Raw genomic sequence first — 23,541 nt, 5'->3', positions numbered from 1 at the left:
TATCTCTCCTCTTGGGCTTTTCGAACCTTCCCTCCCTGGACACGTACGGGAAGACACTATTTTCTATTCTTTCTTTCATGCAAGGAAAAATATTTTGGTGAACTGGGCGGCTGAGGGCCACCCTGGACTTTCAAATTGGCACAGATTAATTATGGAATGTATTCCCCTTGACTTTTCCTTACAAATATGGTGCACCGAAAGACCGAATTATTTTATAAAATATGGCAGCCCTTCTTGAATGACATAAATACAGATATTTCGGCTATCCTAACAAGGGCTTTTATTTAATTGAGATTACAAACCTGGCTGGTCCGGGGCCCCTCGGGGGAGGAATCCCGCACGAATACGGGTTTTATTATATCTGATGTTAACACATTCCGAGCATGTGACTTAAATATACACTCTGGTTACTGGTAGGTTAGATTAGTAGATAGTTGAGTTTTGTTTGGTTTTTTTTCTTTTTCGGTTTTTTTCTGTTTTTTGTTAAATTTTGGCTATTGTATATTTGAGTTAATTGTATATCAATGTTTATATCTGAGAGTTTTGTTTATTTTTGTAAACTTGTTAAAATGTTAAATTTCTAATAAAAAATCTATTTAAAAAAAACTGGATTGGCAGTGATGACTTTTGTAATCTTTTCTTACAGACTATCTGAAGACAGAAGTTTCAAGTTAACAGATAAAGGGCTTATGTCCAAAATTTTGATTCTCCTGCTTCTCTGATGCTGCTTGCTGTGCTGCGCTTTTCCAGCGATGCAGTTTTTGACTCTGACTCTCCAGCGTCTCCAGTCCTCACTTTCACATCAATATCTGACAGTTACTCAATCCATCAGGACCGCAACAATTTTCAACTATGATTCTGTGAGAAAGAGCAAAGCGTTCTTTTTGGTCCCTGTTTGAGTATGGGGGACTGGTTGAAAGACACTACTGTTGCAGCGCACTGAGTGTGGAGCCTGAAACAACTCTACTGCCTGGAAAGAAGAATTCATGGCAGGGTTGTACACGTGTGTGTGCAGCTGAAGCTTCGGCCATGGAGAAACCTGAGGAAACACGCCCTGTTGAGAAACCATGGAATTGTGGCGACTGCGGGAAGGGCTTCCATGTCCCACCTGTCCTGGCGGCTCATCAGTGCAATCACACTGGGAAGAGGCCGTTCTCCTGCCCCGAGCGGGCAAAGGGCTTTACTTGCTCCTGTGTCCTGCTGCCCCACCAGCATATACACACTGGTGAGAGGAAGTTTTACTGCTCCATGTGCGGGAAAGGATTCACTTGGGTGGAGAACCTCCAGACCCACCAGCGAATCCATGCAGGGGAGAGGCTCTTCAGTTGCCACGAGTGCGGGAAAGCCTTCAGCAATTCCTCCAACCTGCTGACGCACCGGCGAGTCCACACGGGGGAGAAGCCATACAGCTGCCCCGAATGCGGGAAGGCCTTCAGCGATTCCTCCAACCTGCTGAGGCACCGGCGGGTCCACACGGGGGTGAGGCCCTTCAGCTGCCCAGAGTGCGGGAAGGCCTTCAGTAATTCCTCCTCCCTGCTGGTCCATCAGCGGGTCCACACGGGGGAGAGGCCCTTCAGCTGCCCAGAATGCGGGAAGGCCTTCAGTCAATCCTCCAACCTGCTGGCCCATCAGCGGGTCCACAGGGGGGAGAGGCCCTTCAGCTGCCCAGAGTGTGGGAAGGCCTTCAGTAAGTCCTCCAACCTGCTGGCCCATCAGCAGGTCCACACAGGGGAGAGGCCCTTCAGCTGCCCAGAGTGTGGGAAGGGCTTCAGTAAATCCTCGGACCTGCTGAGACACCGGCAAATCCACACGGGAGAGAGGCCCTTCGCCTGCTCTGAGTGTGGTAAGGCCTTCAGCAATTCCTCTGACCTGCTGTCCCACCAGCGGGTCCACACCAGGGAAAAGCCATTCAGCTGCCCCGAGTGCGGGGAGGGGTTCACCCACTCCTCCAAACTGCTGGCCCATCGATGGGTCCACACCGGGGGGATGCCGTTTGCCTGCCCCGACTGCGGGCGGAGGTTCACATTGTCCTGCAACTTGCGGAGGCACCAGTGCATCCAACAATCAGATTCTACCAGTGACACTGCAGTGGGTCACCCCCAGGGCTGAACCTCCCGCCCATTCTGACAGTGGGTGCAGTGAGCTTTTGTGTTTTGTGCTGGACTCACCCCCACCAAGCCCACCTACGTGGCTCAGGGGTGGCATGGTGACTCTGTGGTTAGTACCACTGCCTCACGATGCTGACCTGGGTTCAATTCCACCCTTGGGGAGACAGTCTGTGTGTAGCTTTCACATTGCACGCCCCACATCTGTATGGGTTACCTCTGAGTGCTCTGGTTTCTTCCCCTGGTCTAAAGGTGTGCAGGTTAGGATGAATTGGCCCATCTAAATTGTCCCATAGGGTTCAGGGATGTGTAGGTGTGGTGCATTAGTTGGGGTAAATGTAGAGGAATAGGGATAGGGGAATGGCTGGGTTACTCTGCGGAGGGTCAGTGTGGACTTGTTGGGCGAAAGGACCTGTTTCCATACTGTAGGGAATCTAATCTTTAAAAAAAAAAATTCCTCCAAGCAATCTTGATAAAATATGCCGAGTTGGACAAAGTATCCCACCAAGTTTGAGACAAACCCAGAGTTGAAGAAGTCAGAAGTGACACGACACCATGTTACAGTGCAACAAGTTTATTTGAAATCACAAGCTTTAGGAGCATTGCTCTTTCATGAGTGCTGCTCCTTCATCACTTCATCTGGTGCCGTGTGACTTCTGACCTTGTCACCCCAATTCAACACCAGCACCTCCGCATCAGAGTTGACGAATGAGATTGGATTTTATTCGGCCTGATTGTGAGATGTTCCATTTGGAAACTCAAAACTGTCTGACCAACAAAGAGATGCAAATCATCGAGTCCGACAGCAGGAGACAGGCCCTTCGGCCCAACATGGTCCACACCGACCAAACTGTCCATCAACACTAAGCCCATTTCCCTGCAGTTGGCCCATTTCCTACCATACCTTTCCTATCCACGTATTTGCCCAAATGCCTTTTCAATGTTGTTAATGTACCCACCTCAACCACTTCCGCTGGCATCTCATTCCATATGTGTACCACCATCTGCGTGAAAAGAAACGTTGCCCCTCACATTCCCTTTTATTCTTTTTCCTCTAACCTTAAACTGACGCCCTCTAGCCCTCACTTCCCTAACCCCGTGCATTCATCCTCTCACGATCTCTTCACTTCTCTAAGGGCCTCTCTCAGACTCTTAATGCTCCAAATAAAAATATCTTGGCTTGTCCAACCTCTCCCTTTTACACAGACCCTTGAATCCTGGTAACATCCTTGTATATGTCTTCAGCACGCTTCCAAGTTGAATAACATATTTGTTATAGACACTGCCCTGTCTACCTATTTTGTTGGAAATATAGGACCTAATCCAAACTGGATAATCTGGTTGATGGGGCAGGAAACCACTTCCTTTCTTGAGAGACAAGTCTCCTGGAGAGAACTGGCTGGCTGACTGATCTACTGACCCTCAGTGTCCCACTGCCCTCAGTTATCTGGAGGGGTGTCCACACATTTGCCTAAGGTGGTGCTTGAAACCTTTATCATCTTTGGGATGGATCCCCATTCATTCCGTGCTATGGAGTCATGCAGCCTGGAAACAGACCCTTCAGACCAACCAGTCCATGATCCCCAACTAAACTAGTGCCACCCATCTGCTCCTGGCCTGTATCCAGTATGTTAATACTTTTGTTCATTTGTTCACCGTGAGAGTTGGATAAATAAATTGCTGATTGTTGATTTTAGTGTTGGGGATTTATTCTTATCACTAGAGCAGGTTACACCACTTTTCATGCTAATTTTACAGATTATTGGGTGACACGCTCCTCTGGGTGTTTCTGTTTGAGATAGGTGTGGCTGTCAGCCTTTGCTTTATAAAAGTATTGACGTAATGTAGTGCTGAATGCAATGGAGTCAACATGAATCCCAGCCTCTCACTGTGGTTGTGGGTGAATCGTCTTAATTTGGCTCTTAACTCAGAAACTGCACACAATTAACTGCTGAAACAATGATTAACACTTTATTGTATGTCGCAACCAAAAATAAAACTCCTCAAGTTTTCATTGGAGAAAAGAAGGTTTAGGGGTGACTTGATAGAGGTGTACAAGATGATTAGAGGTTTAGATAGGGTTGACCATGAGAACCTTTTTCCACGTATGGAGTCAGCTATTACAAGGGGGCATAGCTTTAAATTAAGGGGTGATCGGTGTAGGACAGATGTTAGGGGTAGATTCTTTACTCAGTGAATAGTGAGTTCATGAAATGCCCTGCCAGTAGCAGTGGTGGACTCTCCCTCTTTATGGGCATTTAAGCAGGCATTGGATAGGCATATGGAGGATATTGGGTTAGTGTAGGTTAGGTGGGCTTGGATCGGCGCAACATCGAGGGCCAAAGGGCCTGTTCTGCGCTGTATTCTTCTATGTAACCAAGTTCAACCTCACTCACAACTTGGCTATCACCCAATTGATGGCAGAATTTAACTGAGTTTCCCCCAACAGTATCTGTCTCTTGGAAGTGTCCAGGGATTCAGTGCAACATTCTTCTTCCAAGTACTGCTGCTACATCATTCTGGAGTTGAATTCTGGTGGAGATTCCTCGCTTTCAAATCTGTGATGTGATGCTTCTTTAGATTCTAACACCACCTCCCCACACTTCTGGAGATCTCCGGTCTGTAGCTTACCTTCTTATCCTCGAGGTTTAGTGGTTTGTTTGATACAGCGTTTCCTGCAAAAAACTCCTTTACGTCAGGGCCTTGCTTCCACAGACAAACTTAATTGTCCATTTATCATGAGCTTATTAAACACTTCGCTCATCTGTCCCAGGAAACAGCTTGTTGTTTTGCGTCCTTCTTCCCAGGGATGGTTAACTCCCAGAAATTAGGCAATTCAGCCTATTGAGTCTGCTCTACTATTCAATCGTGGCTGATACGTTTCTCAACCCAATTCTCCCTGTAACCCTTGATACTTAAGAATGATTGAGTCTGCTCCAACATTCAATGGGCTGAATGGCCTAATTTCTGCCTCTGATGTAGCAGTTTCTCAGTGGCCCTTTTGTTTCTTGGTCCAGAAAGAGTTCCTGCTAACTCGAGTAGTTGGAAAGTTCTGCAGTTTACAGGACCACACCACATTCCCCTCTGCCTCCTCCTGAGATACTGGCAATTCCCAAGATCCCTTGGTATCCCTGAAAACAATCGAGGTGTCTGGAAATCTCTGCTGCTACTCTGGAACAGAAGGATTATGGGGAGAAAATTCAGAAGTCTGATGTGCAAAGGGACTATGGAGTTCTACTCCAGGATTCTCTCAAGGTAAACTTACAGGTTGAGTCAGTAGTTGGAGAGGCAAATGCAATGATGGCATTTATTTTGATCAGACTTGAATATAAATGCAGGGATGTACTTCTGAGGCTCTGTAAGGCTCCGGTCAGCCCACAATTAGAGTACTGTATGTAGATTTGGGCCCCATATCTCAGGAAGGATGTACTGGCCCTGGAACATGTTCAGAGGTGGTTCACAAGAATGGTCCAGGAATGAAAAATTTAACATATGAAGAACATTAGAGGACTCTAGGTTTATACTTCATGGAGTTCAGAAGGATGAGAGGGAATCTAATTGAAACCTACAAAATAATGAACGGTGTGGATGTTGAGAAGGTGTTTCCATTGGTAGGAGAGACTAGAACCTGAGGGCTCAGCCTTCGCGTCAAGGGAAGACCCTTTAGAACAGAGGGAAGAGAGGCTCCTTCAGCCAGAGTGTGGTGAGTCTATGGAATTCACTGCCACAAGGCTGTGGAGGCCAGGTTACTGAATATATTTAAGACGGAGATAGATAGGTTCGTGAGGATCAAGGGTTAAGGGAGAGAATGGGGTTGAGAAACTTATCAGCCATAATTGAATGGCGAAGCAGACTCAATAGGCTGAATGGCCTAATTTCTGCTGCTATGGTTTTATGATATGCTGATGAGTGGAGGGATGAGAAGGAGAGAAAGACAGTTAAGGTGAAGCTCGATAGAGATGAAGGAAATATAAGAATTGTATGATAAATGGCAGAACACATAGGAGCACTGGCATACAGAGAGATCTTGGCATATAGATCCGTGGAAGTGGTAATGCAGGTGGGCACGGTGGTCAAAAAAGCACACAGCACACTTCCTTGAGTGTAAGAGTTACGTTACAGCTGTTTATTATGGCCACATTCAGAATATAGTGTGCAGTTCTGGTCACTGTGCTACTGGAAGGATGTGGGTGGTCTGGCAGAGGGTACAGACAAGGTTCACCAGGACATTGTCTAGTCTGGAGGGCTCTCGTTATGAGCAGAAGAGGCATAAACCTAGATTGTTTTCTTTGGAAAAACAGAGGCTGAGAGGAGACCTTGACAAAATGCTGAGATGCACAGATTGGCTGGACAGGGGTGGCAGGGTAGCTCAGTGGTTCGCACAGACACCTCCAGTGCCAGGGACCTGCGTTCGATTTTAGTCTCAGGCAACTATCTGTGTGGAGTTGGCACATTGTCCCTGCACCCCACCTCCCGTGTCTGTGTGGGTTTGCTCCAGGTGCTCCGGCTTCCTCCTACAATCCAAACGTGTATAGGTTAGGGTGGATTAGCGATGCTAAATTACCCATGGCGTCCAGGGAGAGGCAGGATAAGTTGGATTGTCTGTATGTAAATTGCCCCAATTTTCTGGGATGTGTAAGTTCGGTGCATTAGTCAAGAGTAAATGTAGATCACAGGGGTAAGGGAACGGGTCTCTATATGTTAATCTTTGGAGGGCCGGTGTTGACTAGTTGGGCTGAATTGTCTGTTTCCACGCTGGAGGGATTCTATGATAGTCAGAGGCGTTTTTTCCCTCCAAAGTGGAAAGGTCAACTAAAAGAGGGCACAGGTTCAAGGTGAGAGGGGGACTGTTTGGGGGACAAGTGGTGGGGGTGGGGAATTTATACAGAGGGGTGGTGGGGTTCTGGAACGCACTGCCAGTGGAGGTAGTGGAAGCAGGCATCTTAACAATGTTTAAGGTGTATCTTGATAGACGCATGAAGGGGAGGTGAACAGAGGAACAGAAACCACACATGTGCAACAAATTGCAGGTCTAAGTAAGGATTAAGAATTAGTACAGGCTTGAGGGGGGGGGGTGTGCCTAAACCAAGTGAGAAGGGCCTGTGACTGTGCTGTATTGTATTGATACAGCTTTCCCCCACTATTTGAAAGTAGAGTGTTCCTTTCATAAGCCGAAATGGCCTAAAGCGAAGAAGCAGTTACCATGAATTAATTTATATTATGCCTTTCTTTGTAAAAGCGACAATCCTCTTCGGATTTCTTTCGGTTTGTGAGAACAGGTATTAATGTAGGTCTTTTGTAAAAGTGAAGTAGTGTAAAGTGAACTTTCGAAAAGTGGGGGATATCTTTATGCTGATGGAGGGGAGATGGGGGAGCAATGAAGAGGGGTAGATGGAGGCTCAGATGGAGAATAAACACTGAGACACCAATTGAGCAGCCCAGCCTGGCCCTGTGCTGGAGACTCAATGGGACAGAGACAAATGTATCTATTTCAGGTATACCTGCAGTATGCTCCATCCAGGATAAAAAAAAATGTCCTTCATCTGCTTCAGCACACAGGGCAGATGAGCAGTTTCTCCCCAATGTGGACCAGGAGGTGATGCGACTGAATGAAGCCTTTCCTGTGCTGAATGTAGGTGAATGGCCGCTGCCCTGTGTATAAATGCTGATGAATATCGGGCAGGTGGGGAAGGAAAACTGTTCCTACACTCCCTGCATTTTCATGATTTCTCCATGGTGCAGGTGTCCTCTTATTTCTCCAGGTTCAACAATCAGTTGAAACTCGCTCACACTTACAGCATAGGTGTGGTGTTACTGGTGGACTGGTAATTGGAGGACTCTCATTCAGTCTGTAAAGCATGTTCCAGTCACTACTCTGGTGTGTGGGTATGTGAGACTCTGAGTTTCCAGTCACACTGACGTTTAAAACCTCAGCAGACAGACCTTCTCCCCTTTGTTTTCAAGGCTATCAATATCCAAGTCCTGGTGAATCAAGCGACTGTCAGACTTCGATGTGATGTTTGGTCTGAGATTTCTGCCTCCAAATTCTTCTCTTGTAATATTCCTGTGGAAATAGATTGCAAAGGTCATTGCTGTCAGTCCACAATAGAAAATCAGAACACACAATTCTAGTTTCTGTGGAACATTCTTTCCTCTCTTAATACCCAAGATCTTTGTGCTGATCTTTATGTCAATGTATACAGCAAGGTAATGTGGTGGATTGCATACTCCATGAAGAGTTCACTCAAGTTGCTGAATGGACATCTATCATGCGGTATTGACGTTCTTACTGAAGATATACAATATGCTTCAGTGCAATATTATGAGCCCAGAAACACTGAAAATCAGGCTTTGAGAGCCATAAACATTCCATCAAATATGTACCATATACCCCAGACTTATCTGTCTTATATTAACGCACGGTTGTCTTAGATTCCCAGAAGACTCGGATTTACGTGTGAGTTTCTGTAAAAGAAGCCGTCGTTTTGGACTCCTTCCATGCCATACTGACTATTACTGGAAATACAGCCATACCACACCAGGATTCATTGATCAATGACGTGAGGTTTATCTTTACCCTCTTATAATTTTCTGTTGCATAAATGTTTCGACGAATGTCAATGCTTTTCACCAGTCATACAGTTAGAGACATAAAGCACAGAAACAGATCCTTCAATCTAACTTGTCCATGCCGACCGGATATTCAAAATTAGTCTAGTTCCATTTGCCATCACTTGGTCCATATCCATCTAAGCCCTTCCTTTTCATATACCCATCCAGATGCCTCCACCACTTCCTCTGGCAGCTCATTCCATACACGCATCACCCTCTGCAAAAAAAGGTTGACTGCAAGGTCCTTTCAAATTTCTCCCCCTTCGCCCTAAACCTATGCCCTCTAGTTCTGCACTCCCCATATCCCAGGGAAACGACCTTGTCTATTCACCCCATCCACACTCCTCAATTTTCATAAGCCTCTTTAAAAAACACACACTCAGCCTGCGATGCTCTAGGGAAAACAGCCCCAGCTTATTCAGCCTCTCCTTGTGGTTCAAACCCTCCGACCCTGGCAACAGCCTTGTGACTCTTCCCTGAATCCTTTCAAGTTTCACAACACCCTGCCTATAGGAGGGAGACCAGAATTGCACACGATATTCCAGAAGAAGCCGACTGAAACTGACTTTTGCAGAGTCTGATCCCTGCTTGGATTCATACTCTCTGCCTCCCGTTGCTGCAAGTGAACAGTGCTTCCCCCCTTCTCTTTCCCTCCCAGGATAAGGAATGGAAAGGGGGAGACATTGCTTCATTCCCAGAAGAGCCCCCCTGTTGTCTGAATGCGCAAGTTGGACCATGAGCTTCTGAAGCTACTGCTGCTCCTCTCTTTCTCTGAATGAAGATTGAGCTTCACCCCAGACTGCAACTCCCTTTCTCTGTCCAAACATCTGTGAGCACAGCACATTTTTGTTGAAATAAGGCATCTTTCCTGAATGTTACAATTGAAGGGGGTGTCTTCCCCCTGATATTCAAAGGGATGGTAAGTCAGAGAAGGACCACGCCTTGTGTTGTGTGGCATGTGTGACAGTTGCAACAGGATGTCCCAACTTCAATGCTCAATTCAAAGTTTGTGAGAAGATTTGTAGCTCGGGTGCTCATTGTTGTGGTTCTGTTCGCCGAGCTGGGAATTTTTGTTGCAGACGTTTCATTCCCTGTCCAGGTGACATCCTCAGTGCTAGGGATCCTCTTGTGAAGCGCTCCTGTGATGTTTCCTCCAGCAATCATAGTGGTTTGTCTCTGCCACTGCCGGTTGTCAGTTCCAACTGTCTGCTGCAGTGGCCGGTATATTGGGTCCAGGTCAATGTGTTTGTTGAGAGAATCTGTGGATGAGTGCCATGCCAGAGAACAGCCAGGGAATTCCTAGAGGCATGGCCTCTAGGCATTTTTCCAGCGCCACATTTTTCAACTCTGGATCTGGAACAAGGTGTGTGGTATGGGGGGGGGGGGGGGGGAATAAAGAAACTGGTGAAATTTACATTGATCCCATGTAGTTAGTGGGTCCCAAGGCAGAAGACGAGGTGTTCTTCCTACAAGTGTCAGGTAGCTAGAGCTGGAAGAGGGAGGCAGCAGAGTACTTGCGTGTCTTTGACAGATTGGGAGGGGAAGTTAAAGCGTTCAGAAACAAGGCAGTGGGGTCGTTTAGTTTAGGTGTCCCAGGGCTGTTCCCTGAAATGTTCTGCAAGTTGGTGTCCAGTCTCCCAATATGGCAGAGACCACATCGAGAGCAAGGGATGTATAAATAAATCTTATAAACAAATTGTACAAATCTTAGCCTGCCAGGGTTATTTTCTTCAATTAAGTCAAAGAAAATTTTAATTAAATTGGGTGACTACATGAAATGGTTTGTTGGTCAGACTCAAATGAGACAATGCAATGAATATCAGTGAACTGTTTTTTTTGTCAGAACCACAAGTTCTTGATTTATTTTCACAACTGACTGATATTCACATCTGCACATTCAATGTCAAACTCTGACATCAGAAATGACATGACACCATTAATTTTTTCTTACAATAATCCAACAAACAAATTAATAACACACAGTGAATACCAAGTCTCATTAATATGAAATTAAATTTGACCAAATAAAATGTAAAATCAAATGGGAGATAACAAATGGGGGAAGGGCAGAAGGCAAGAAATGCAGCATCATAGAAGGTGCTCCTCCAGGGAGTGTATTTTACCAACTACAACTGCTCAATATAAACAAACACTGACATGACCCTCCGGTTTTAATGTAAACCATACCCCCATACAGTAGGTACCATTTAAATAATTTAATAGATACAAGCCTTGAGCAAATCCAGCCTCCAGCCGGACCCCCCGCTTCTTGGAGCTCGGACCTTCCTCCAGCTCCGGGGGGTTGTTGAGCTCCTGGGCTCCGGCCGCCGCCGAAGAAGCCGCGAGCGCCGGCTCTCTCTCCTCCACCGCCGACATTTTTAATTTGTTTTCTCGTTCACCCGGTAACCGTCACCTCCCCCTTCCCGGGCCCCGGGAATTATACACAAATAAACAATAAACCCCACCGGGGACTGTCTCCTTTTTTTCACAACTTTTGTTTGAAAAGGTCCAACTTTAATTTGAAATGTATTTTAAAGGTATTTTCTGAGGTAAACGATGCCTGTCTGCCCCTCCCTCTGTCAGAAACCGCCCGCTGAGTCGATGAGAAAACCGCAGCCTCGCGCCGCCATCTTTGTTTTTCTTCTTTTTACCGTCTCCTCCTTCAGTGACGCTCGTCATCCGCGTCCCCTCCAATCAGAGCGCACCTTACTCCACCTGACCAATGGCAGCTGGCATTCCGTGTCGTGTTGGTCCAACCTTCTGTAATCTCTCTCTCCGATTAGTCGGTACCGACCACAAGCTTTGGGATTGGTTGGGAATTTCACAACCACATCAGTGTATCCGCCCTTTTCATTCCCGTTCATTCATTCAACAGCAGATGACCCAATTTACTGCAACGGGCTCTGCGGCAATAGCGGTAATGTCACATATTCAGGGGGAAGATGTGATTTTTAACGTTATCAACCAATTCAACTCTGGCACCTCCGCATCCATTCATTCAACCGAAGAGGGCTCAATTTAGTGTAATGGGCTCTGAGGGTATAATATTTGTATCCCATGTTGAGAAGGAACCACTGCCCATTCATTCAATAGAAGAAGGCCTATTTGCTGCAGAGGGTTTTTTTTATGGCGCAGTGGTAGTGTCCCTATCTTCGAGCCCTGAAATCCCACAGCTATGAGGATGCGTAATAAATTTTTTAGTCATAAGTCACATGACACCAGGTTATAGTCCAGCAGGTTTGTTTGGAGGGGATCTTACAGAAATATATTAAATTATGAAAGAAATAAAAGTAGGATGTTGCATTGGTAGGTGAGACTAGGATAAGAGCGCATGGCCTCAAGATTAGAGGAAGCAGGTTTAAAACTGAACTGAGAAGAAACTTCTTCACCCAGCGGGTTGTTAATCTATGGAATTCCTTGCCCAGGGAAGTATTTGACATTACTTCAGCAATCACTAGAATCAGTAGATACGTTTTTGAAAAATAAAAGAATTAAGGATATGGTGAAAACGCAGATAAGTGCAGCATAGTCCACGAAAAGATTAGTCATGATCTTATTGAGTGGTGGAGCAGACGCGAAGGGCCGGAAGGCTGACTCTTGCTCCTAGTTCTTATGCTCTTATGTTGAAATCACAAGCTTTTGGAGTGTAGTCACTTCAGCAGATGAAGTCATGAAAAAACAAGTGTAGGAAAGAGAATTTAGATAAATGAAAGACAGAGCATCTCAACGGTCAATTACTTACTCCTATTCCTATTTCTGATTATCTTACTACACAGCAAGTTGTGTTTTCCAAACATTAATTTTATTTCCATTGTTTAAAATCAAATATTTAAGATGAACAGTTTGTTTTTCGTCACTTGGACACACTGTGAATATCATAAACCCTCTCATGAGATATCATAGGAACAATTCATAAACTAGATTTGTCACTGAGTCACTCAAGGAGATATAGAAAGGAGAAAAAATCCCAACATGTGCAGGATGCTAACGAAAAGTTACCAACCTGAAATGGTAACAGGAGCAAGTGAACAGCCCCAATCAGGAAACTCATATTAGATTAGATTACTTACAGTGTGGAAACAGGCCCTTCGGCCCAACAAGTCCACACCGCCCCGCCGAAGCGCAACCCACCCATATCCCTACATCTACCCCTTACCTAACACTACGGGCAATTTAGTATGGCCAATTCACCTGACCTGCACATCTTTGGACTGTGGGAGGAAACCGGAGCACCCGGAGGAAACCCATGCAGACACGGGGAGAACGTGCAAACTCCACACAGTCAGTCGCCTGAGGCGGGAATTGAACCCGGATCTCCACTGTGCTAACCACTGTGCCACCGTGCCGCCCACTACAGTACCTTGTACTATTCTTCACTGAACACTGCAATTGCTTTCCTTTTCAGTTTAATGATCCATAATTGAATCTGACTCCAACACACTCTCTGGCAGACAGTTCCAGAGGTCAAAGTAATTTCAATCATTAACGAAGTTAGTTTTGGAACCATCCCAAAGACAATTCCGGTGGACGTTTGCTTCCAAACATTTACAGTAAGTTCTTGGTATGGACACATTTCCAACTTAGTAGGTTTATTCCAGTTTTATAACATATTGGGGTGGCACACTGCTTAACATTGCTACCTCACAGCATAAGGGACCCAGGTTCAATTCCAGCCTCAGGTAACTGTCTGTGTGGAGTTTGCATGTTTTCCCTGTCTGCACAGGTTTCCTTCCACTGTCTAAAGAGGGGCTTCGGTACATCCGTGTGGACCTCCTCCAATTAACTGAGGGCAATGGGGCACTGTGAGGATCAACAGATCAGACAGTCAGTCAGCAACTTCTCTCCGGGAGACTTGTCTCAAGAAAGGCAGCGGTTTCTTATCTCATCCATTCTCCTCCCCTCCACAAACTCCACACAGACAGTCGCCCCAAGGGTGGAATTGATCCTTGGTTCTTGGTGCCATGAGGCAGTGCTAATCACTGAGTCACAATGCCACCCCTGAGCCGTGAGGTTGCAGTCCAATGGAAAACAAATACAGTGCACCAACTCTCCCACTGCACCCACTGTCAGGAGAATTAGTCCTGGGCGGGACTCATGGCAATGTCAGCGGTGGAATCTGATTGTTGTGAGCGCTGGTGCCCCCGCTGGTGCTTCCGCAAGTTGCGGGAAAATGTAAACCTCTTCCCGCACTCAGGGCAGCTGAAGGGCCTCTCCCCGGTGTGGACTCGCTGGTGCTTCAGCAGGGCAGAGGAATCACTGAAGGCCTTCCTGCACTCGGGGCAGCTGAATGGCCTCTCCCCCGTGTGGACCCGCCGGTGGGTCAGCAGTGTGGAGGAGCGGGTAAAGCCCTTCCCGCACTCGGGGCAGGAGAACGGCTTCTCTCCAGTGTGGACGCGCTGGTGCCGAAGCAGGGCAGAGGAATTGCTGAAGGCCTTCCCGCACTCGGGACAACTGAATGGCCTCTCCCCTGTGTGGACCCGCCGGTGGGCCACGAGGTGAGAGGAAACAGCAAAACCCTTCCCGCACTCGGGGCAGGAGAACGGTCTCTCGCAGGTGTGGATCCGCTGGTGGGTCAGCAGGTTGGAGGGCTGGGTAAAGCACTTTCCGCACTGGAGGCAGGAGAAGGGACAGCCAGCACGGATTTGTGAAGGGTAGGTCTTGCCTTACAAGTCTTATTGAATTCTTCGAGGAGGTGACCAAGCATGTGGATGAGGGAAGAGCAGTGGATGTAGTGTACATGGATTTTAGTAAGGCATTTGAAAAGGTTCCCCATGGTAGGCTTATGCGGAAAGTCAAGAGGCATGGGACAGAGGGAAATTTGGCCAATTGGATAGAAAACTGGCTAACCGGTCGAAGGCAGAGAGTGGTGGTAGATGGTAAATATTCAGCCTGGAGCCCAGTTACAAGTGGAGTTTCGCAGGGATCAGTTCTGGGTCCTCTGCTGTTTGTAATTTTTATTAATGACTTAGATGAGGGAGTCGAAGGGTGGGTCAGTAAATTTGCAGATGATACGAAGATAGGTGGAGTTGTGGACAGTGAGGAGGGCTGTTGTCGGCTGCAGAGGGACTTAGATATGATGCAGAGCTGGGCTGAGGAGTGGCAGATGGAGTTCAACCCTGCCAAGTGTGAGGTTGTCCATTTTGGAAGAACAAATAAGAATGCGGAATACAGGGTTAATGGTAGGGTTCTTAGTCAGGTGGAGGAACAGAGGGATCTTGGGGTCTATGTACATAGATCTTTGAAGGTTGCCACTCAGGTGGATAGAGTTTGTAAGAAGGCCTATGGAGTATTATCGTTCATTAGCAGAGGGATTGAATTCAAGAGTCGTGAAGTGATGTTGCAGCTGTACAGGACTTTGGTTAGGCCACAGTTGGAGTACTGTGTGCAGTTCTGGTCGCCTCACTTTAGGAAAGATGTGGAAGCTTTGGAGAGGGTGCAGAGAAGATTTACCAGGATGTTGCCTGGAATGGAGAGGAAGTCGTACGAGGATAGGTTGAGAGCTCTCGGCCTTTTCTCGTTGGAACGGCGAAGGATGAGGGGTGACTTGATAGAGGTTTATAAGATGATCAGAGGAATAGATAGAGTAGACAGTCAGAAACTTTTTCCCCGGGTACAACAGAGTGTTACAAGGGGACATAAATTTAAGGTGAAGGGTGGAAGGTATAGGGGAGATGTCAGGGGTGGGTTCTTTACCCAGAGAGTGGTGGGGGCATGGAATGCGCTGCCCGTGGGAGTGGTAGAGTCGGAATCATTGGCGACCTTTAAGCGGCATTTGGATAGGTACATGGATGTGTACTTAATCTAGGTTAGAAGTTCGGCACAACATCGTGGGCCGAAGGGCCTGTTCTGTGCTGTATTGTTCTATGTTCTATGTTCTAAGGGCCTCTCCCCAGTGTAGACCCGCTGGTGCCTCAGCAGGTGGGAAGACCTGCTGAAGGCCATCCTGCACTCTGGGCAGCTAAAGGGCTTCTCACCCGTGTGGACCCGCAGATGGGTCAGCAGAGCAGAAGAGCGGGTGAAGCCCTTCCTGCACTCAGGGCACGAGTACGGTCTTTTCCCCGTGTGGACCCACTGGTGCCTCAGCAGGGTAGAGAAATCACTGAAGGCCTTCCCGCATTCAGGGCAGCTGAATGGCCTCTCCCCTCTGTGGACCCGTTGGTGCTTCAGCAGGTCCGAGGATTTGCTGAAGGCCTTCCCACATTCAGAGCAAGGGAAGGGCCTCTCCCCAGCGTGGACGCGCTGGTGGGCCAGCAGGTGGGAGGAGTAGGTGAACCCCTTCCCACACTCAGGGCAGGAGAATGGCTTCTCCCCAATGTGGACTCGGCGGTGGTCCAGCAGGTGGGAGGAGCAAGTAAAGCCTTTCCCGCACTCGGGGCAGGAGAATGGCCTTTCCCCAGTGTGACTTCGCCGATGAATCTCCAGGACAGATGGGGCATGGAAGCCTCTCCCGCAGTCGCAACACTTCCATGGTTTCTCCACGGTGTGGGATTCCTCTGGTTTCACCATGGCCGCAGCTACAGCCCCTGCCCACAGTAAATTCCTTTTTCCTGGCTGGATAACTGTTTCAGGCTTTACACACAGTGCGCTGTAACAGTAGAGACTCTCATCCAGTCCCACTAATGCTGAAAATGGACTGAAACAGGAACCAAAATGTTTTGCTCCTTCTCACAGAATCATAGTTCAAAATCGTTGAGGTCCCGATGGATTGAGTGACTGTCAGACATTGATGTGAAAGTGGGGACTGTAGACGCTGGAGAGGAGTTGAAAAGTGCGGTGCTGGAACAGCACAGCAGGTCAGGCAGCATCCAAACAGCAGGAGAATCGACGATTCAGGCATAGGCCCTTCATCTGTTGATTTTTAAACTTCAGTCTTCACATCTTCAAATACTCTGGAAAAAGAGATTACAACAGTCATCACGGTCAGTCCAGGGTAGAAATTCAGAACAAGCTACTCCACTTTCTGCAGAACATTTTTTTCTTTTGCTGTTCCACAAAATTGAAAGCATCCCACTCACTCTCTCTTCCTCTATTCTCACTCCCTCAAATTAATTCTCCTGAAGTTGCTGATTCAGGATCTTACAGGGACAGAAAAAGCAAAAACGTCAGGACTGACACCTTCGAATTTTGGATAACACCACGTGAAAATTATTATCTTCAGGATATTGGGATATTGCTGAGAGTGAGCAAGTCTGATTTTGGGAAGCAAAACAAGTGTAAATTCAGGTTGAATCTGCAATACAGCTTCTTGATAAAAAAAAAGACATGAATTGGTTATCGTCCGTGTGGTGGTGGTGGTATGTGGTGGGTGGAATGTGACATTAAGGCATTGACACAGACAACCCGAGAGAAACTAAACATACAGACATGGCAAATGTTAGTGGCAAGCCAGAGTCAGATCTACAGCACGGAAACAGCCCCTTCGGGCCAACCAGATATCCTAGCCTAATCTAGTCCCATTTACCAGCACTTGGCCCATATCCCTCCTAATCTTTCCTATTCATATACCTACCCAGATGCCTTTTAAATGTCATAGCTGTATCAACATCCACCACTTCCTCTGGCAGCTCATTCCTTACACACACCACCCTCTGCATGAAAAGGTTACTCCTTAGGACCCTTTTCAATCTTGCCCTCCTCCACCCTAAACCTTTTACCTTCTAGTTCTGGACTCTCTCACCCAGGGAAATGTCCTTGTCTATTTACCCTATCCATGCCTCTCATGATTTTATTATTGACTCTCAGTCACCCCTCAGCCTCTGATGCACGAGGAAAAACAGCCCAGCCCATTCAGCTCAAACCCTGGCAACATCCTTTTAAATGTGTTCTGAACCCTTTCAAGTTTCACAACATCATTCTGATAGGAGCGAGACCAGAATTGCACACAATATTCTAAAAGTGGAATATTGTACAGCCACAACACAACTTCCCAACTCTTATCCTCAGTCAGAGGATTGGGAAAGTTTTCAAAACCCACAAAAGACAGCCAGGAAAGAATGCAGGGACAAACCAAATTTGAGGGTTAGCTTGGAAGCATCAATGAGAAATCGGTGGACTGGGTTTATTGGGTATCCGTTCTTGAGTACGTATACATATTTCTCTTCTGCTCTTCGCAGTTCCTCTGTGCTGCAATGTGTGGTGGCTCGTTGAAATAATCTCCTGATGCAGCTTCGTTTGTGGGCGTTGGGATGATTGCTTCTGTAGTTAGGTATTTGGTCCGTGTGTATTGTTTCTTGTAGACGCTAGTGTGAAGTTCCCCATTGACTGTTCGCTCTACTGTGACATCCAGGAAATGGCACTTTGTTGTTGTTCTCCTCCTCTTCAAACTAGGAGCCCCCCGCCCGCCTCAGGCCCATAGTCTCACTACCCGGAACACCACCAATATACAGACTAGTCAAAGACCTCCAGTGAAGACTAAAACACCAAGTCGAAGATTCATGCCACTCCATTCACTCTACCCAAGAATTCCTGAACACCAAAGACACCAAGATAGAACAGGATGAAATTATGCTGTCCTTTGACATAACAGCCCCGTTCACATCCATTAACATCAACGTGGCCAAAGAAACACTGACTACACTACAAGAACCATCAAAGACACAAACACCAAACAGCACCAACTTCATCAGCAAAGATAACATTGTCAAGCTTGTGGACCCGTATCTTATTACCCACTTCACATTCAATAACAAGACCTCCAAACAAATCAATAGAACACCCATGAGACCACCAATATCAAGGTTCCTAGCAGAAGCAATAATGCAGAGACTCGAACAAACAGCCCTCCCAGTGCTCCAACCCAAATTTTGGGTCCGCCACAGTGATGACACCTTTGTCATCAGAAAATGAAACAAATTAGAAGAAACCTACAACACCATCAACAATATCCTTACTGGCATAAAATTCACAAAAGAGGAGAACAACAACAAAGTGCCATTCCTAGATGTCAGTAGAGCGAACAGTCAATAGGGAACTTCAGACTAACGTCTACAGGAAAACAACATACACAGACTCAAGTACCTAATGCAGAAGCAAATCATCCCAAACGAATCTGCATAGAACACTATTTCAACGAGCCACTACACACTGCACCACCCAGGAACTACGAAGAGCAGAAGATAAATATTTATACAACATATTCAAGAAGAACGGTACCTAATAAACCCTGTCCGCTGATTTCTCAACAACAAACTCAAACAAGCAGACACATGCGCAGAAACCCTAGCCACATTACCTTACATCAAAGACATCTGTGAAATGATGTCCAGACAACTCAAACCTCTCCGCATCATGGTAGCCCACAAATCTACCAACACACTTAAGCAGCAGCTAATGAACCTGAAAAAACAAATGTTATTTACAAATTACCATGCAAGGAAGTATAGACATGGATTCTGCCCCCATAGTTCTCGGTGGCAAGAAATGCTGGGATGAGATAAGGAAGATTTTTTTCAGTCAGAAAGAGCTGACTCTGTGGAACTCATTGCCACTGAAATGAGGAAAGTAACTGAGTGCTTTTAAAACAGATAAAGGTCGGCTCTTGATTAGTAAGGAAATCAAGGAGGATGCAGGAGAATGGGGTTGAGAAACATTGGCCATGATCGAATGGTGGAGCAGACTCAACAAGTCGAATGGACTGATTCTGCTTCTGTATCTTATGGATCTGTAACCACAAACATCTGACTTAATTTTCACTACTTTTACTGTGTTCCTGTCGTATTTATGGCAAGCATGTGGCAATACGTTGTAGATTTCTCAAGCTAGATCTTCTAATTTCATATCAAATATTGATAATTGGAGCTAATATTAGAGAGAGTAAAGGTGCTTATTTCTTGGATAAATAAACCTGTCATGCATTTTAAGCTTAAACCTTGCATACTTGCGAAATTAGAGTTGCCATTTTGCCCGCTGTCATCAAATCTCCAATAATACTTCCCTTTTACTTGATAACCCATTTTGGGAAATAATGAACATAACTGAGGTTGTGTTTTATGCAAGCGCTTTAAGCTTTTGATATAATGATTTTAAGCCATCTACACAGAGTGTGATTGAATTTCTAAACTTAAGTAACAGCCTTAAAGTATTGTTATTTGTGTCACTCACATAACTGTAATTAATGTAAATATGGAATTAAACTTATTGAAAAGAACATACTTGCTGAATTAGAGTCAGCACTGTTTTCATTGCTTTGTCCATTATTCCCTTTCACCTCATTACCTATTTTAGAGAAAGAAAAATATTGCATATGTTGAACATTTACTTTTTTTGGCAATATTTTAAAATGAAGAAAGCAGTTCAGTCAACTTCAATCTTCATCCGGTCACTTTTTAGAAAAGGTTTTGAGCACAGTTATAAAATAATAATGCAAGGTTACCTAATTTGCAGCATTGCTGGAGACAGATTTAATAGTACAAGAAGTTATGATCTCCATTCAGTAATGTCTCGATTTGAACATAGTTTAAGTTAAGCTAAGGGTGTTGCAGGAATTGAAGTCATTGTGAAAATGTTACCAGGGAAAACATTGGATAAAAAAAAAATTCTGGTTTGAGTTTCTTCTTTGGGTATAAACAGATACTGGATCCAAGTGTCCTCCCAATCTTCTTAAAATATCCCACAAAATAAACACATAGCAACCTAAATAAATCAGGCCCAAAAGAAATTCAGAACCCACACTAATATATGGCAAGGAGGAAAGTTTTAGACTACAGGGCAATAAAGATGGGTTGGTCAGATGGGCAGAACAATGACAGATGGAGTTCAATCCTGAAAAGATTGAGATGATACATTTCAGGAGGATCAACAGGCAAGGGAGTACATGAAGAATCACAAGAACTTAGAATGTACTGAAGATCAGAAAAAGGCATATGTGTTCATAGATTCTTGAAGGCAACAGGACATGTGGATGAAATGGTTAAGGCGGCAGATGAAATACTTGCCCTCAATAGTTAAGGCATTGAACATGAGAGCCAGGAGATCATGATGGAACTGTACAAGACATTCGTTGGGCCACAGCTGGAGTACTGGATTCTGGTCGTCACATTATTAGAAGGATGTGATGGCACTAGAAAGGGTGCAGAAGGGAATACTAACCCAGGGTGGTGCATGTTGGTGGGTTTCAGCTATGAGAGTGATTAGATTGGCTGAGGGTATTTTCCTTAGAGCAGAGAAGGATGGGTGAGGACCTGTTTGTACAGATAAGACACTTAGGGTCTAGATAGGAAGAAACTGTTCCCCTTGGTGGACGGCTTCAGCAATTAGGGGGCATAGATTTAAGGAAAGAGATAGGACATTTTAATGGAATTTAAGGAACAATATCACCTAGAATGTGCTGGAGATGGATGAATTTACTTATGGGAAGAATTGGTTTGTTTGAAGGGATGGATATAATGAAATAAAACTAGTTCAGAAGATCATTATAATGTGCTAAGAAAAAGAACTGGAGGTAGACCTCCAATAGTGGAAACAATCTAAAGAAGTTTCACTGTCCCATCTGAGAAAAACAATTCTGCTAAACTTCTCAAACGAACCTGAACATGTGTCAGAACTTGTTTGTTTAAAATTAATTGAATCTATTTCAAGTATTTAGAAAAATGAGAATCATCTTTAATATTGGCCCTATTGGCTGCAACCAAAAGTGATAGGAAGCTTTTTCAGTTTCATTGAAATGGAGCTATCAGAGATATTGGTTCATGAGAAGAACAGAAGAGGGTTGTTTGAGCTTATTGAGCAGTTTGTAGACTCAAACAAGGATCCAGAAAACAATTTTCTATGGCACAGAAGCAAGGACAATTAACAAGGACTGATGTTGGTACTGTGTGTCCAAGTGTCTCAGTCTTCAAAGTTCTAGATAAGTTAAACTTCTGAAAAATTGAAGGTGTCAAAGGAAGATCAGTGGGGAATCAAGGGTTTTGGGGAAAAGGCAGGAAAATGGAATTGAGGGTTATCAGATCAGACATGATCTCACTGAATGGTGGAGCAGAAGGCCAATACTGCTATTTCTTGCGGTAAATCGATCTGGGTGTGGATAAATGTTTTTGTGTGATTTTTCTTTGTAGTCAGCAACATTTTGTATTTGGAAGAAATTGGCTTTTGTGTTGGATCTCAAATAACGCTTGAGGCTCCACTGAGGGTTGTTTAGCAACTGAGGTTACATATCATCATCAAGTTAAATCAAAATAAGCAGCAAGATATATGGTAAAACTGTAGGTGTGACTGCTGAAGGCCAAATAAAACATTTTCAGTCGCAAAAATGTCTTTACTCCATAATGTTTCGTTTTACATGCAGTCAGCGACAACCAATCAAGGTGTCGCAGAGTAAAGTTAGGTCTCACCAAGACAGCTGACATGTCCGTACAATACTGTTGTAGCGCTCTTTAACCACAGGGTATATACCAGTGATTGATTTATTTTGCACTTTCCCCGACATCCCAAAATAGGTTGAGGTTTGTTCCAGCATCCTGATGGGAAGCCCGATGTGACGTGCTCAGATTCTGCTGCAGTAGTGTGATGTGTTAAATTCCCAATGATTTTCAAAAAAAAAGAGTGAAAGGCAGTGGTTGCATGTGTTGACACCACAGGTATTATTTATATTGGCTTTGAGATAGGGAACAACCATCACCTCCCAAATTGTGTTTTGTTTGCACAGCAACTTTGAGTATGAAAAACATTCTATTTTTAGACGGCCTAAATGCATGTATCGTTTCTTATCAGCGACCTTAAAATCAACATTAAAAAGCACAAACAATTCATTTTCACTGTAAATTACATAGTTTAAAATCAAATATTGCAAGACATACAAACACACCAAGAAGTCAAAATTTGTGAAGAAAGCACATCTTTTCTGACAGTTCAGACAGGGAAAAACTTTGTTCTTGTGGTGGTCACTGGAGACTTACTCGATCAAATATTAACTACCAGTGTATCTCACATAGATGCTGTATCAATCAAGATCTTATTGATCACTGTTGACAAAATTAAACCTGTGGACCTGACTCTTTACAAAATAAGAACATATTTTAGTACATAACATTTTCCCATAATACAGACATTTGCAGTCGTGCAGTTATGTGAAAAGAAACCTGCGTTGTTAATTTAGTTTGTTGCTCCATTTCATAAATGTTGTTTTCATTTATTTTGAAAAATCAACCCTTCCACTCTTTCTAAAGGTACATGATACTTTAACTTTTTTTTCTTTGCCAATTTTCTTTCACCAACAAAAACATTCACTTTTTTGGCATTGGGTGGGGGAGCTCTGCCAGCTGCTAATTTCTTGCTGAAATTGTTTCACTTGACATGAGTCTTTCCAATAAATGACAGCAATAGCAGCAGCTAATACTGATGATAACTCTTTAACAAAAGTATACCAAGGTGCTTCACATTATGTATCACCCAAGCTGGAGAAACGTGAGGATCTCCTTCTCGGCCTTTCCCCTCGGCTGAGGTGTGGTGATCCTCAAGATAAACCACCACCAGCCATCTCTAATGAGAGAGAACAGTCTAATCCTCTGGGAAGACTGTGATGAATGTGTTTAAAGTTGAAAGACTGTTGAAATATAAGGGGGCGGCACAGTGGCTCAGTGGTTAGCACTGCTGCCTCACAGCACCAGGGACCCGGGTTCAATCCCATCCTGGGGTGACTGTCTGTGTGGAGTGTGCACAATCTCCCAGTGTCTGTGTTGTTTCCTCCGGGTGCTCCGGTTTCCTCCCACAATCCAAAGATACGCAGACTAAGTGAATTGGCCATGCTAAAATTGCCCATAGTGGTACATAAGTCAGGGGTAATTGTAGAGGAATGGGCTTGGCTGGCATACTCTCTACAGGCTCGGTA

The 23,541-nt window shown here is 45.1% G+C and overlaps 2 protein-coding genes across 2 annotated transcripts; one reads left to right on the top strand and one right to left on the bottom strand.

Moving 5' to 3' along the window:
• The first annotated feature begins 1,248 nt into the window (after positions 1 to 1,248).
• Positions 1,249 to 2,109, top strand: LOC148143593 (uncharacterized). Its single transcript, XM_087975243.1, has one exon. It carries the CDS (start codon positions 1,249 to 1,251, stop codon positions 2,107 to 2,109), a length of 861 nt encoding a protein of 286 aa, XP_087831369.1.
• Positions 2,110 to 12,497: 10,388 nt separating this feature from the next.
• LOC148143592 (uncharacterized) lies at positions 12,498 to 22,894 on the bottom strand. Its single transcript, XM_087974380.1, has 4 exons — positions 22,519 to 22,894; positions 19,869 to 19,931; positions 15,825 to 16,606; positions 12,498 to 14,317 (listed from the first exon to the last, which is right to left on the bottom strand). The coding sequence occupies exons 3-4, from the start codon at positions 16,221 to 16,223 to the stop codon at positions 13,793 to 13,795; spliced, it is 924 nt and encodes a 307-aa protein (XP_087830506.1). The 5' UTR covers positions 16,224 to 16,606; positions 19,869 to 19,931; positions 22,519 to 22,894; the 3' UTR covers positions 12,498 to 13,792.
• Between the last annotated feature and the right edge of the window lie 647 nt (positions 22,895 to 23,541).

This window comes from Chiloscyllium plagiosum, unplaced genomic scaffold, assembly GCF_037043375.1.
Source record: "Chiloscyllium plagiosum isolate Xiang-an unplaced genomic scaffold, Cpla_swu_hap1 HiC_scaffold_27, whole genome shotgun sequence".
Classification (NCBI taxonomy): domain Eukaryota; kingdom Metazoa; phylum Chordata; class Chondrichthyes; order Orectolobiformes; family Hemiscylliidae; genus Chiloscyllium; species Chiloscyllium plagiosum.
Note: the sequence above shows the minus strand (reverse complement) of the source record. Positions and strands in the feature narration are given on the sequence as shown.

What these genes read in the sequence shown, in the direction of transcription:
- LOC148143593 (XM_087975243.1), top strand. Translation starts at nt 1,249, where the DNA reads ATGTGCGGGAAAGGATTCACTTGGGTGGAGAACCTCCAGACCCACCAG.
- LOC148143592 (XM_087974380.1), bottom strand. Translation starts at nt 16,223, where the DNA reads ATGGTGAAACCAGAGGAATCCCACACCGTGGAGAAACCATGGAAGTGT. An exon ending in GCTGCCCTGAATGCGGGAAG is followed by an intron (nt 14,318 to 15,824) that starts GCCTTCAGTGAT and finishes CAGTGCGGAAAG; the next exon opens with TGCTTTACCCAGCCCTCCAA.